The 15407-nt window shown below is 48.6% G+C and overlaps 1 protein-coding gene across 5 annotated transcripts in view; it reads left to right on the top strand.

Annotated features, from left to right (window-relative positions):
• Window positions 1-15407, top strand: part of CREB3L1 (cAMP responsive element binding protein 3 like 1) — a 43260-nt gene that overhangs the window by 18991 nt on the left and 8862 nt on the right. For 4 of the 5 annotated variants that reach the window (XM_031593473.2, XM_031593471.2, XM_090140946.1 and 1 more), the window contains exons 2-8: window positions 2725-2953; window positions 7606-7766; window positions 9453-9552; window positions 10463-10623; window positions 10774-10923; window positions 11706-11764; window positions 13867-13935. In XM_031593473.2, the coding sequence (XP_031449333.1) occupies window positions 2725-2953; window positions 7606-7766; window positions 9453-9552; window positions 10463-10623; window positions 10774-10923; window positions 11706-11764; window positions 13867-13935 (929 nt within the window). The remainder of the gene's footprint in view (window positions 1-2724; window positions 2954-7605; window positions 7767-9452; window positions 9553-10462; window positions 10624-10773; window positions 10924-11705; window positions 11765-13866; window positions 13936-15407) is intronic. The other variant, XM_031593472.2, reaches the window with a different exon arrangement.

Raw genomic sequence — 15407 nt, 5'->3', positions numbered from 1 at the left:
CTCTGTGTGGATGCTCTTTCTGTCCAATCCCTGGTGCCACCTTTGATAATACCACAGTTACTCCCAGTCTCGTATGCTAGCTAGCCCTCAAGCACAGCTGTTTTCTCTTTACCATCCCACTCAGAGATGCTGGGCTGGTAAATGTATGGTTGATGAGAGATGAAAAGATGCTACTTTATGTCTGTCTCTTGGGAGAGAACGGGCTCTGGTAGAGCTGAGCTCCTGCATCTCTGGAAACAGAGTGCTGCTTCTTCATAATCACTTTCAAGCAGGGAGATCCCCAGACAGCCTGTGTGGTGTCTAAAAGCAGAATCAGAAATATGCAATGGCATTTGGAAGTGCCAATGCCTGTGTTAAAGCTCTACTGACCTGCACTCATTACTGACATCTGACCCAGAGGCATAGCTTCTCTTCCCTCCATGTGGGTTTGTCCTGCAGTGGGAAGACTGATGGCTGACCAATAAGTCCTTGTTTTAAGCATGGGTGCTAAAAGTGAGTGGAACTAATACATAACCGCATCTTCTCTCTGGCTGTCTTCAGCCCCACCTTTGTTAATGCAAGCTTGTGAAAGAAATTTGAAGCATGTGGCAGTTGCAGACAATTACTCCTGCAGCTGCCCATTCATTCCTGCTCTTCTCTGAGAGTCACATGTTCATTCTAGTCTATATGGCTATGGCTGTACTTACAGCCATGATATGGGATGCCTGTGTGTTCTGGTGTTACATTGGCAGCCAAAACTCTGAATCCCTTTACTTTTCTATGATTGGTTACATTCTCATTCTTACCATAAGGCTATCATGTTCATATCCTGTTTGCTTGTGTTGTTTGGAGAAAGCAAGACAAAGAACAGCTGTTACATGAGCAGGCACTCTCTGGGGTTAATGCTCAGGACTCCAAACTCACCCCTCTGTGTTGTAGGACAGGACAAAACATGGTTTTCCAGTGCTTTTTAGATAACCCAATCCCACTGCTGACTCAGCTCCCTCAGAAGAACAGCGCGGATGGAAGAGTTTGCTGTCACTCAGTTCAAGTGCAGAAATGCTTCTAGGCAGCTTGAAAATGGCTGAGTAGCTGTCTTGCCTACGTCCTGCCAGTATGGGAACAAGTGGAAAAATCTTCATCCCAGACTTCCCTGGGAGGGCCTTCTCACTGGGAGAGAAACCTGGTGTCTGGTAGAATGTAGGCAGCAGGGACTTTCCCCTGCTTCCTGCATGCTCTGCGGCCATTTGATTTTTAAATTGAGTGGCTGAGGGATGACATTGGAGGGTGAAGGGCACTGCAACGATAGAACCTACAATAGCTTACCGTTTCCCTCCCCCACTTGGTGGGAAGTGTGAGTCTGCTCAGCTGGAGCCGACTTCATTCCCCAGCCTCACCCTACGCTTAGGCAGCCCAAGTAATGTTGACAGAGTGATATTGTGCTCAGGTAAAGCAAATATACCTTCCTGTAGGAACAGGAACTTGCACGGTCCAGTATCCGGGGTCCTCTGGCCAACTCCCTCCTCAGTATTACAGGTGGGGAAAGGACTGCACGCACCCCTGCTCCTCTGGGAACTGGCTCTCCCACTCAAATTTTCACTGGCATTCATGCCTCTGCTCTAGGATCTGTGTGCTCTCTCCCACTCTCTCGTGTCCATACCCTTCTGCTCCTGGCATTTCAATATGCTGCTTTCAATGCTCTTCTGCCCACCCAGATGCTTTTACAGTCGGGCGGGTGGGGGCAGCCTGACGCGGTTGAGCTCTCCAGTTCATTTAAGTTACACAGTTCCGTCTGTGTAATACAGTCACTTGAATGTATCTGTCTTTTCTTTCCTCTCCATGAGCCAACAGTGTCAATCTGCCAACGAATGGGATAATTTTTCAGCTGGTGTTTGGCAATCATTTTTCTCCCTGCTCAACCAGCGCTTTGTTGTAGCAAATGGAAAAGTTAGCAATCTGACTTCTGAACAGGGGGATATGCCTCAAAAGAAGCAGGTTCCTGTGGCATCAGGAGCCCAGCTCCCCAACTGCACCGGCCAGATTTACTGGCTGTTTCTAGAATGATTAGTGGCATGATTGTTTGTTGTTAACAGCCCATCTGTAGTGTTTAAACTTCATCGGGGAGCAGAATTTCACAGTCATTATCTGGCTGGAGGACAGCTTCATATGGTCCACAGAGGGGCTGTGAAATCCCAGAGGAAATTAAATATAACAGGGGGCCTTCCTGTTATGTGGATCCAATTGATTTTTTTTTTTTTCTCTGATAGAAATCAGCAGCTGGTTTGATGTTCTCTGGGGCATCAGAGTGCCTATTGCTGTTGGCAGAGATCATGAGAAAGTGTCTGTCACCATAGGCAGGTGCTGAAGACCATGATTTTCTGCCACACTTACTTTTTGTCATCACAGCGATTTCTTGCCTTGTGCTCTGCTTGGCTAGATGTCACAGTGAGATGATGCTGGGAAGCTGAAGATAGGTACCCAGAGAGGAAGGAGGAGATGCAAGAACATAGAAGAGTTTCATGAGTGTTCACAGCGTAGATAAATAGGCAGAAAACCTATAAAGCACCTCGGCTTTTTCTATCTAAATTCCTGGTGTTTTTATCACACTGATGCAAGGAAGGGGTAGCAACTGCTCTTTCCCATCCAGAAAGTGCTTTTGCTGAGGCTTGGCTGTCAGCACAGCAGAAGGCTCAGATTCCTCTTGGAGTTGACACTAATATTCTATCTCCCTTGGATTTTCCTCAGCATTTCTCCGAGAACCTGGATCACTTCTCTGACAACATGGAGGATTTCTCCAACGATCTCTTCAGCAGTTTCTTCGATGACCCAGTTCTGGCTGAAAAGAACCCACTGCTGGACATGGACCTGGACCCACCCACTCCAGGCATCCAGGCAGAGCACAGCTACTCCCTCAGCGGAGACTCCGCTCCCCAGAGCCCCCTCATGCCTGTCAAGACTGAAGATAATGCTAACGGTGAGCATGAGACACGCACACTGCACAGAGTCAGACACATCTGGTAGCAGCGGCTCTGGCTGTCTTCCTCATATAAGGACAAACTGGCTAACCCTTGAGCTTGCGCATGGCTAATCCAGGGAAGAATTTGATCTGCCATTGTTAAATACAGCCCACATTTTTTCCTTCAGTTTGTGCTCTGACAATCACACTGCTCCTTTGCTGGGCTAGCTGTTATTTACGAGGATAATAATTGGCTGTGGTTCTGTGTGCTGCCAGCTTCTGGCAAGCAATAGGCAAAAGTCATTTTAGGATCCTGCAAGCCTGGGTGTGGATGCCCTAGATCCAGGTCTGTTTTGGCATCCGTCAACAGGGTTTTGGCTTGAATATAGGAAGCATGAGTCTCTGGCTGCAACCGGTGCTGGTACATGTGGAAAGCTAAGTGGCTTCTTTACCAGCAGATCTTTTAGCAGGAGACAGAAAGGAACAGTCATTTCAAAGTCTATTTTTAAAACAATTCATTTCAGGATAATTTATGATGGCTGGATATTTTTAGAGCAGTCCTTGCAGAGAGTCCTGTAATTTGCGGCAATGTGTGGGTGTCCCAACAGCTGATGGACAACCAGGCTGCCTGAAAAAGCAGTGGCACAGGCTCAGTATACACAGAAGAAAGCCATTCCTTTAAGTGAGAGTGAGACTCAAGACAGAGGCTTCCCTATCATGGCCAGGAAGGATCCCAGCTCTGCGGTACTAAGGCAGAAGAAGTGGAACTGGCCTTCACTGCCTCTTTGGTTCCTACAAAATTGCAGCCATTGCTACCATGTTCCCTAGGAGTCCCTTAGGAAAGTATTTGGGAGAGGATCCCAAGCAATTCAAGCCAAGCAAGCACTGTCTTAATATCAGAAAAGCTTTCCATCTTCACAATTCTTTTTTTCCCATCTTTAACCCCAACATAGTCTTGGAGGGCACTCATTCCAAATAGTCAATCAGGCAACTAACGAAAAAGAAACCAGGCTTAAGTGCATAGAAACACGGTTATTCAGTCTCTGCAAATGAACACAAGGAGGGTGCGCCTTGGGAATGAGAGAAGCAAGAAGCACGAGTTGTGAAATGCAGTGAAATACCCCTTGAAGCCTAGCTACGTGAAGCTACCACAGGGACTCAGCTCTAGGGCACCTGTCACTTCTCCTCTCCTCTGCATCTGGACATATCCCAGCTTCAGTTGCATTCTCCCCAAGGCAAGTCCATGAGTCTCCTGAATGCAGTGCAACTTTCTTCCTTGGGCAGAGGCTGGTACAGTGTGAGCACATAAACCAGGAGAGGCTGAGATGGAATCTGATGCTTGCTCTCTAAGAGTGGAGACTAGCTCTGTGCTGGGAGTAAGGTCTAATATTAGTGTGGCAAGTATAGGGGTATTTATGCCACAAGTCCTGCAGTGGAATAATTCAGCCCATCTTTCCAGGGCTATCTTGGCTTGTAGTGGGATGTGAGTCATGTTCTAGTGTAGCCCTGAGTCAGGTCCAGTATTTGTAACACTGTGCAGTCCTTTTGGCACAGCTCCATCCAGTCTCAGTCCTTTTAGACATTCACTTGAAATTAATTACCAGGAGTGGCTTTTCTTTAACATTAACTGAGAACTGCTTGGTCTGCAGAGCTCCCTAGGAACGCCTGGGCTCTGTCTAGGCTTGGAGCTGACTGAGGCTTGCTGCTTATCAGCTTTCTCCCAGCTTTTCTGCAGATCTTCAGCACTTCCAAATTCTGCCCCTTCCCACATGGTTCCCACTAACACGAGTCAGCCAGGGCAAGCCTCTGGGTGCTTTGTGACCCTGTTTATCTGTGGAGTCTGCTTCCCAGATGGTTTGCACACAGACTGGCTGTTTTAGTTCACAGTATGAGCCCTCCATTCTGCAGGCTGTGATTTGATACCAGGAGCAAGGGAAGCCAGGATCATGCACAGCACTGGGTGCAAAACCAGCCTCAAGGCTAGTGATTGAATTCCTGTCCAGGTCCTGCTTCCCTGTTGCTATTTGACTTACCACCTCTCCACCTAGAGCAGCTATGGACATCTCACAGCCATACTTCTTCCTATCATGTACAGAGGACCCACAGCAGAGCATGAGATTCTTGGCATCCCTCAACATACAGTGGATTCTGCAGTGGTTACATAATGGACATGCCTCTGAAATGTCTTCTCATGCAGCAGAACATGGATGTGTCCATACAAAAAGCTTCCTTCTCAGTCCATCGTTGACCCTCTGATGGCTTATGTGTTTGTGAGTCTGCAACCCAGTCATTCCCTAGATAAATCTCCAAGGGTGGGAAACAGAGCTGGGTCAGAACATAGACAGGAAATGGGAGGATGACATCTATAATTATTTGGGTGTCTGCTCCTTAGACTGTCTGGACTGACAGCTCTGGGGGCTGCTGTCTTTCTGAGTCAAGTCTTAATGGGGAAAACTGTTGGTGGTCTGCTCTCCCTTGCCTGATAACTGGCTTCAGCAACAGGCCTCTCAGATGGAGGATGCCTCGGAAAAAGAGAGCATAGAGTTCTGCAGCAGGAAGGAAAGATGAGGAGAGTGAGGCCTAAAATCACAGCAAAGGAACTTCAGATTAGCCAGTAGGCAAAACATTCCTACTGTGGGTATAGAGAAACCCTGGAAGAGATTTAGTGGGGAACACTGTGGACTGTTAATTGCTTTGCAGAGGGATGAGATTAAATTGTACAATCCTCTGTCAGGCCTGACACAAGTTATCTGAACTTGTCTAGAGTTGGGACACACAACACCTCTCAAGATCTCTCACCTCTGTAACAGGCTGTGGTCAGACAAAAGAAGTTAGTCCAAGTTCTCTGTATGCAAATACTTGTGGCTAACACCTTGCCTCCAACCATAAATAAGGGCTTGCTTGCATACCAGGGGCAACTGGGACTTCATTACCAGATGTGGGTTTGGTGTCCTTCACAGGTCAGTGAAAATGCAATTCAGTCTGTCATCTCAGCAGCCTCTTAATTGTCACAACTCTGCAGTGTACCCCTGCCTGAGACACTCCTTGATGATGCTGGCCCTGCGACATTGTGGAAGCTCTAGGAAGTGATCCAGCAGCACTGGGAGGAGCACACTGAGCTGGTATACGCATGGAGTAGCCACAGCATCTTGTGTCTGTACTTGAAGATTTCCAGCCACACAGAGAGCTGGAAAGAATGGGCCTCAGCTAGAAAGACTTCTTCAGGCAGCAAAATAAGGGGTGCCAAGCCAAAGACAGGAAGACATACCACAGGCAAAGCTGATGTAATTTCTGCTCAAGCTTTAAGACCCCTGTGTCTCAGGGTTCCACCCTTTCTTCTCCTGTGGGCAACAAAACCTGAGTTGGGCAAAGATGACTTTATGGTACCTTTAACTTTGGTTCACATGTCAGCTCTGTCATGACAAGTTGCTCTTTCATGCCCTCCTTTGCACAGGAGCTGAGAAGGACCTTCCTCCTCCTCTCCTCCTGCCAGGACATCTTCTGGACTGAGGCTGCACTATAGAGCTGCGTTGGGCAGCAAACAGCTGGGCAACCCCCCTGGCTCAGGGAGAAGTGTGTGCAAGCAGAGATGTGCAGGGGCTGGAGAGTGAGCCTGAATGTTGCCTTACGTCAAGCCAACTGGGGCACTGTCTGGTGACATACTTAGAAATAGTCTGTCCTTTGTCAAGATAAATGAGTTTCTGTTTGTCAGATAAAAAGGGGAAGGGATGAGGATTAGAGTGGAGGATGCAGGCTCCAGGCCAGCTTGGAGTAACTTTTTGGCAGTCTGAATTATTTGAAGAGCAATAAAGGGACCAAAGCTTCAGAACAGAGCCCAGGCCGCTCTCCTGCCTGGCAACTTTTCCCCCCCGTGTGAGTTGTACCACTCCTGGGATCTGTGCTTTCAGTGGTGAGCCTGGCTTACACCACATGCATGGTACAGAGCAGGCAGGGTCCAAGGTCGCATCCCCACACAGCTCCATTCAGTGCTGCTGCTCCTGTCACTGTCAGCAATGGCAGCTTGGCACAGCTGCTCACAGCAGCCCCCAAGCAATGCAGAGCGGCAGAGGTAAGACTGAGGACAGCAGTCCCACAAGCAGAATGCCACACCAGGCTTCTTCCCATCATCTCCTCCTGTCCCGTGGCCAAGCTGTGGTACACAACACAGCATCAGCAGGAGGCCAAAGAGCATGGATGGACCCCCCAGCAGCCTCTCATTGCCTTTGTGCTCCCCAGCTCTCTAGCACAGAGGCAGTGCTATTCTTGGTAAAACACCTGGCAGCTCTGTGATGCTGGCCATGCTGCCTGAGAAGCCAAGCCCAGCATCCTCCTTGCACTGAGTTCTAAGTATAAATAAACTCCAGAGAATGAGACTGAGACATCAGTGAGGGAAGAAACCCCGCAGCTGTCTTTGAGCACATTGGCTGCACTGGGAGAGCAGAGCAGAGCAGAGACACGATCCCTCTAGCTCTGTCCTGTCTCCGCTCTCCGCACACTGGGGGTTTGTTCCCTTTTGTTCCCTCTGTTGTGGGCCTGCACATGCTTGTGTGATGACAGTGCTAAACTTGGAAAGGCAGCCTCCCCAGATGGGGGGAAGCTGTCTGCATGGATATATTTTTTTTTTGTCCTGTTCTTACTAGAGTTTGACTCTCACGTTGTACATGTTTCAGAGCTGGAGAATGGAGTGTGGTCTCTGGGGCCCAAGCTCTGCTCCATCATGGTGAAGCAGGAACAGAACCTGGCTCTAGACCCGCCTGAGTCCCAGCTGGCTGCCAGCTCCAGACCTGTGCTGAACCTCAACCCTCTGCAGAGACTGCCAGTCCCCGAGGAGGTGAGCCCATTGAAGGTCCATTGGGAACTTGGGCTCTCACACAGTGGCACTCCTGTGATGTGGACCCAGCTGTGTGACTGCAGGGTCCTGCTAGGTGATTAAACTGCCGGTCAGACAGAGGAAGGTGATGCAAAGCCCAAATATTGCATCATTTATCATTCCCCTCTTGAAATAGCAGTCAGAGCAGCACCAAGGCTAGCTAGAATTGCCTTCTTGATTCCTGCAGTGAAGCTGCAGGATAGCTTATCCTTCCAGAGAAAGTGATGGAAGGAAGGTTTTCTCTGGCACAGGAGGTTTTACAATCTGGGTTAAATACAAGCATATTTTCTTGGCACAAAACCCAAAGGCTTTTAAGCTTGCACATGCTGGAGGCCTCTCACATCCAATCTGCCAGTATTTCTGTAGCCACTCTTTTGCTTATTTTCATTGACTTAGGATTACATTTTTCTCAGAGAACAGTGTCAGTTAGTGCTATGCCAATGACCCAATTACTCCTGAGTATAGACCCCTGCCCTGCCACTATCTTTTTCATGGCCTTGGGCTTATCGTATGGCCTTTCACTTTTCTCAGTTGCTTACTGGAAATGGAAGCCCTAGTCCAGCTCCTCCTTTGCATTTTCCTATGAGGCAATGGGAACTATTATTTCTAAGGTACGGGAGGCCAAGTCTATTGGTCATATCTAAGTTCTTAAAAAGTCTGTTTGTCTGAAGAGGCTCACTTACACCACTAGTATGTGGGAAGGAGCTGGGGGCTCTGTTTGGCTGTCCCTGAGCCCAGTCGTGTTGGAAAGGAAGGTTCGAACACAGATCTCAGCTATCTTGTAGCAGCTCAGTAGATAACAGGAGAGCCTCCCTGGCGTTCACTTCCTCCATTCACTCATGCTGAGCATCTTCCCACTTAAACAGCCATCCAAAACAAATGGGTACTTCCAGCCAAAACTGTGCACAAACTTCCTGTACTGTTTACAAAGCTTGAACTTGCTGTGCCCTTGAAGCTCTGCTGTGTGTGCTCGGCAGCCATACCATGGTGCTCTCTCAGCTGTGTTTACAGTCTGGAGGAGTTTGCAATGTGTCTGTTCAGTGTAAAAACTCCCCCAGCCTGTGGTGGCCTGGGGGCTGGTAAGCCAGGGAGCTGAGGGGCAGCACAGCCCAGATGGAAGAAAAGTACTCTTTATTTAACTCCCAATCCTCTCCAATTGGAAACAGCTGCCCAGTGGTCCTGCTGAAAATCATGTGAGCAGGATGGGGTTTTGTTCTGTTTTCTTTTTCTGTGCAATATCTATACTCCCATTTCTAATGAAGACAGATCAAAGGGGCCCTTCCCATGGTAATGCAGAGGTTGGTTTAAGTTGCATTGTCTGTGTCTAGCAAGGGCAGAATTGCCAAGGATGAAAGTCAAAAGTACCTCTTGGCGGTACTCAGTACACTGCTTGGCAGTATACCCGTCTGCCACTGCTGATTCTCCTGCAAACGTGTTTGCACTCTGCCTGCCCAGCAACACAAACTTCAGGGGGCTACATTTGAACTCCTGGTTGTCGTTGTGTGTAGTGAGAGACTGTCTGGAGGCAGAGCTGTGATATGGGGTGGAACACAGAGTGGTGAGCAGGGCTGTGAACAGAACTGGTGGGAGCACTCTGGGCAAGGGAAGTGACAGCATCCAAAAACTCTTTCTGCTTCTTTTCCACAGACTCCCATTGAAATGACTCCAGCACCTGTGATCAAAGCTGAACCCAAAGAAGTGAACCAGTTTCTAAATGTACCCGCAGGCAAGAAGACAGAATTTGCTGGTAAACATCCATCCTTCTAAATTACTCAGATACAGATCATTACTATTTCTATCATTACTTGAGAGCAGAGCCATATATATGAGATAGTACTGGGGTACAGACCAATAGATGTGGGGGGCATTGTACATTTTCAACTCAGATCAGTATCTGGACCAACAGCCACACACATAATTGTTCAGACAGGGACTCCCAGGCAAAACAGGCAACCACAGAGTTGGAGATATGCAAGACTGCCTTTAAAGTCCTCAGAGGGACTGTAGCGTTATCCAAAAACAACCATTTGAAAGTCAGGAAGTTCAGGATCCAGTTTAATTTGAAAAAAAACCAAGTATATGAAAATCCACCAATGCACAAATGAAAGCTGTATGGGAACTTCCACTTTGCCTCACAGAAACACTTCTTATTCAAATTCTCACCTCCATTAAGGTCCCCAGGGCTCTCCAGTACAAAGTGGGGACAGTTTTAAAGTGCTTGGCAGCCAGCTGAGTAACCAGAGTTGCTTTTGAACAAGTGTGCTGTCAGGTGTGCGAGCTCTGTGGTGCTTTTGGAAGAGCTCTTCCTGCACATGTGAACAGGTTATGGAATAAAACATCATGGACTTTGTACTCCATTTTGGTTGACACCCGGTAACGTTAATGCTTTGTAAATACCACCAATGTTTTGGCAAAGCCCCTGCCAGTTCTCTGACTCCTGCAGTTCCTAGTTTAGCACATTTGAAGTCAGTCTCATTTCTTTCTTGGGTAAAGCTCAGTCCAGCCTTGTTCTTATACATACCCCATCTTATGAGATTTATTGCTTTCTTCTTTCAGTCCTGTCTTAAGGCAGTGCCTTTTCCTGTTGCTACTTGACATCTGTGCCTGTCCCAACAGGCTGACATGACAGCCATTGACTTGATATCCTTATTTCTCAGTAGATGACTTGGTGCAGATGCCTCCAACTCCGCCCAGCAGCCATGGCAGTGACAGTGATGGGTCCCAGAGCCCTCGGTCCCTGCCTCCCTCCAGCCCAGCCCGACCTGCTGCTCGCTCTTCTACTGCCATCTCCTCCTCACCTCTCCTCACAGCACCACACGTAAGGAAGCAAAAGGATGTCATAGCGATGCAGGGCTTATTGGTGCTCAGAGGGGGCTGGAAGCTTTCTGAAGCTTGTAGGGTGGATTCGGTCGTTGTTAAGGAGTAGAACTCCTTGCTGTTGCTGACAGCTGCTTTCTGTGTGTTTCAGAAATTACAAGGGACCTCTGGCCCGCTGCTCTTGACTGAAGAGGAGAAACGCACCTTGATTGCTGAGGGCTACCCCATTCCTACCAAGCTGCCCCTCACCAAAGCAGAGGAGAAAGCACTGAAGAGGGTCAGGAGGAAAATAAAAAACAAGGTGACTGCAAAAAAAACCAACAAACCATGCAGTTCCCATGATTCCAGAGCTTCGCCTGACCAGCACTATAGTTATCCTTGCAATGCAGCTAAGAAGAGGTGGGATCCTGCCTTTGATGCACTGGCACAAGCCTCCTAGCCCACAGTGGTGCTGTGGGTCATCTGTATGCATTCTGTGCATGCAGCTATAGCTGGAGAGTGTGGCTTCTAGCCCACCTCCTGTGAATGCAGGGCCTGTGATGGGGCCCACAGATTAAAGCATCAGACCAACCTAGTCCTAGTCAGGCCTCACTGAGGGGACAGGGAAATAAGAACTACAGCATGGTGTAGGACATGAGTGGTGCACAGAGCTCGTTAGCCAGGCAGAAGCTATCAGACTTTAGTCTGATTGGAAAGTATCTTGTGGGAGAAATAATGAGACCCTGAATTAGTCACCCAGTGACTCAGAAGTGGTCTGGGGCAGAATCTGCCCAGATGGCCACAGCATGTACAGTGTGAGTCAGAGGAGTTCAGAGCAACCCATAAGATGCTCTCAGCAGCAAGGGGGGTCAGGCACACTGCAACAAATATTTGTGGTCTATAGGCCAAATAAGTCTGCATGTCTGCAGTATCCATTCCTCCCAGTTTTGGCCTGGAGACCAGTAGGAATGGGAGACTGGAAGGTGACTTCTCCATTTACCTGAGGGTGCTGTGTGTGCAGAGAGCAGACAAGATGAGGGGGCACAGAGACAAGTCTAGATGCTTATGGTACTGACTGCTCTCTGATGGCTGCCCCTCTCACAGATCTCTGCTCAGGAGAGTCGCAGAAAGAAGAAGGAATATGTGGAATGTCTAGAAAAAAAGTAAGTTTCTTATCTGCCTTACCTTTGACAAAGGAGCCCTGTCCCTTCACAGCCCCTCTTTCTAGTGCTTTTAACTCTGATAGCCCATGTGATCCCATACATATGTAGTTCTTCCCCACAGCACCTGAGCTCAAAGGTGACTGAACCAGGGTCAGGGGTCTCTCTTATTACTTTCATTATGGTATAAGGATGGTTACATATGCTCTGGCCAGCAGTAACACTATGGTCAGTTGGCTCTTGAACCTCTCCTTACAAGATGGTGAAGTTTAAAATGCCAGAGGAGTATGAGGGATTTCCATTGTGTCCCTATGAGACTCAATACCCACCCTTGCCCTGGGGTGACCTATTTGACAGTGGGAAGTATTCAGCAGTCACTGGACTGCAGTGGGACTGTAAAAAAAGAAGCATATTTTCAACTCAGAAAACTACTGACTTGCTCAAAAAGTACAATTCCTTGCAAGACTGGCTGCACAGAAGTTTGGTTTGGGATCTTGCCCCTACTCCCCTCCCTCCTAGAAATCCTCTTGCAGGATGGAGAATGCTCTAGAAATCTAGTGTTTCCAGCTGCTTAGTTTGGCTGGTCCTCTGCAGAACACAGGCCATTTTGGCTGCCCACAAGGTGGGATTTGGGATAAGAGTCACGTTTCCCCACTAGAATTGCTCCTATTCTGTCAGTTCCATAAGGAGTATGTCCTCCTAGGGTACTGAATACAGCTTTTCGTCTTCTCCCGATGAAGAGGACAAACAAGCATTTGATAACAAAGAAAACCTTGCACCATTATTAACCACACCCTTTTCCCTTCCCATCCCCCTTTTCTTACATAGGCTTTGTTTTTCTCCTTATAACCCTCAGGCCTTGAATATGTGATGGGCATAAACCCAAGGTGACATCACATAACAATGGCATATGTCAATGAGGGTTGAAAATAACTCCTGAAGTTCTGATCCCGTGGTCCTCTCTGTACCAGCATTCCCAATGGGCGTTCCAGGCAAAGCAAAATGCTAGGATCCAGCTGCGAGCTCACATTTCTGTTTAAATACCATCTTTTTCCCTATTATTAACACCACCTGAGATCAGCAAAATGGAAAAAAAAGTCCCCCAAACCCAACCTTAATTAACTCTTCCTGCTGCTGCTGTTTGTTTATCTTGTCTAAGTGTGCAGAAATGCTAAATGAAAACAGATGACTCAAGGCCCCTCCAAATTCTCATGCCCTTTCACAAGCAGTGCCTCAGTGTTCATGCACGAGTCCAGGCACTGCAGCACGTCACCTCCAGCTAGTGTCCCACACGGACACCCACATCCCTCAGGATGGGGCTGGAGAGGTGCTGCCCTTGCTCAAGTAGCAAGGCCACAGCAATCAATCTGTGCTGGGGCCTCTTCCCCAAACGTGTATGTACTCAGTGCTTTGTTACGCTAGTGCATTGCTGGGACAGATGGCTTTCAAACAATGCCAGGTTTAAATGTGAACCAAAAGGAACATTTGATGATTTTATTTTATTTTTTTAATTTTTTTTAATGTATCAAATCTTTGGTCAGCTTGGCTTTCTGCATGAGCCGGTCTGTCAACATCTGTGCTTGGGCCCTTCACCATTCAGCACGACACTTTTGCTGCAAGCCCGGTTTTTGCACGGAACGCCTGGTTTGGAGTTAGTGCTGGAAAGCCCAGCATCACCAGGCTGCGTCCCTGCCCTGAAGATACTCCCCTTCGCCTGTCCCAAATGCAACGCTGCGCCTTTCCTCTCCGGAACACTGGGAGCAGCCTGCAGGTTCTCTGCTGCCCTCAAGTGCCCACAATAAGAGCTGGCCCAGCGTTTGTGCAGAGCTGCCTGGTTCCTGCTGCGAGGCACCCAGCCTGGCAGATTTTTGGTCCCAGTGGAAGAGGTGTGAGAATTTATACGTCCCTCTTCCCCTCCAACCACTCCTTTGGCATGCTTCTTAGGGGGGTTGGAGGCGACTGAACATTTGGCTCTAGGACCACATGTGGAGTCAATGGATGTGGCGGTTGAGCCTGAGCCTTCTCAGTGCAAGAAAGGCAGGGACTGCATCTGCTTCCTCTGTCCCACCTGTGTAACTAACTGGTGATGGGTCTTATTCCCACAGGGTTGAGACATACACGACAGAAAATAATGAACTCTGGAAAAAAGTGGAGACCTTAGAAAGTGCAAACAGGTAAAGGGAGCTAAACTTGACCTCTCTGTGGGGTGTGCAATGGAAGGGAGACTGAGGGAGCACTGGGGCGGGAGGGCAAGAAGTCAGCCCCCAGCTGCTGGTGTGGGGGGTGCACTCAATGAGGCACTGGTCTGGGGCCCATGGCAGCAGCAAGGCAGCTGGGTTTGCTTAGTGAGCCTGGAATGTTTGTGTTGGGACGGCCAGGCCACGCCGCAGCAAAAGGAGGGAGGGAAGAGTTCTCTCCCATCTCTTCCTTCTTCTCCTTGCAGCCCTTTGGGCTCACCATTCTTTCTCGTAGCCCTCCGGGGGTCTGATTGTCTCCAGGGCAGGTGATCTGAGGGAGGCCACCCACACCAGGTCCTCAAACTCACTCCTTCTGTTCTTGGGCTCTTTACAAGCCCTGAGCTTTATGAAGCCGTTTCAGGTTTCTATTGAAAAACAGCTGAACAGACTAGATGGGAAAGCTGTTTCTTCTAATAAAAGCAGAGATCCCAACTCCCATCTCATCCAGGGCAACTCCCTGTGGTGTGGTATTGGTGGCAACTGTGGGGCTCAGCCCCACAGCCCTTGTTTGCCCTGCCTTGCCCACTTGAGCAGCTAGACTAGAGGAACTCCCTGCAAGCCTGGAGGATCTGCTCCCATCTGCTGCTGCTCCTGCTGCCTGCCTGAGAGAAACAAGATGCTCCTGCAGCCCCAGAGCAGGCCCTGGCTCCTTTCTTCATGTCTCCAGTGAACGCTTGTGCTTATAATATGCAGAGCCAGTCAAGAGATCACTAGGGGAATTTACTTCCTTGCAAGCAGATAAGAAAGACTCATGTCCTTGCTGTGGGGATGAGCAGCAGGAGGAAAGAGCAGCCCTGCTTGCTCATACTAGGTACAGTTAGGTGTAAGCAAGGACAGGGCTGGTAAGAGAAAAGTTCGTTTCTACAGCACTGTTTGCTGCCGCTTCAGCATGCAGGGCTGTGAAGCACTCCTTGAGGCTCTGCCATTCTCTTCTCATCCATAGCAGCAGAGCCATTCCCCCAGCTTCCATGCCAGCCATTGCTGCTGGACTGGAGAACCAAGGTGTGCCATCTGCTGGTGACGCTGCTGCCTGGCACAGTCAGCCACAGGGCACAGGTTGATGCCTAGCCTTCCTGGGAACACAGGCAGCCCTTGGTGTTGAAAAGGCATGAGCCCCACCCTACAAAATCAGAAGATTGGCCTAAAAGCTGGGGATTATTTTTCTTTCTTCTTCTTTTTTTTTTTTTTTTTTTTTTTTTTTTCTCCCTCAGAAAACACACTGTTCTTTCTAATTGGGGTTTGGTTTTCAGTCACTGCCAGGGGGACGTTCTGTGCCTTTTTCCACATGTATAAGGAGCAGAGGAGGATTTGGAATGAGATAAATCTGGGATTCTCCTGCAACCTCCTGGCTCCAGGACTTGGCATTTTATAAAAGTTCATACATATTTATGTGAAATAGCCAGCGATCC

Source organism: Phasianus colchicus, chromosome 5 (genome assembly GCF_987193195.1).
Source record: "Phasianus colchicus chromosome 5, bPhaCol1.hap1.1, whole genome shotgun sequence".
NCBI classification, from domain to species: Eukaryota; Metazoa; Chordata; class Aves; order Galliformes; family Phasianidae; genus Phasianus; species Phasianus colchicus.
Note: the sequence above shows the minus strand (reverse complement) of the source record. Positions and strands in the feature narration are given on the sequence as shown.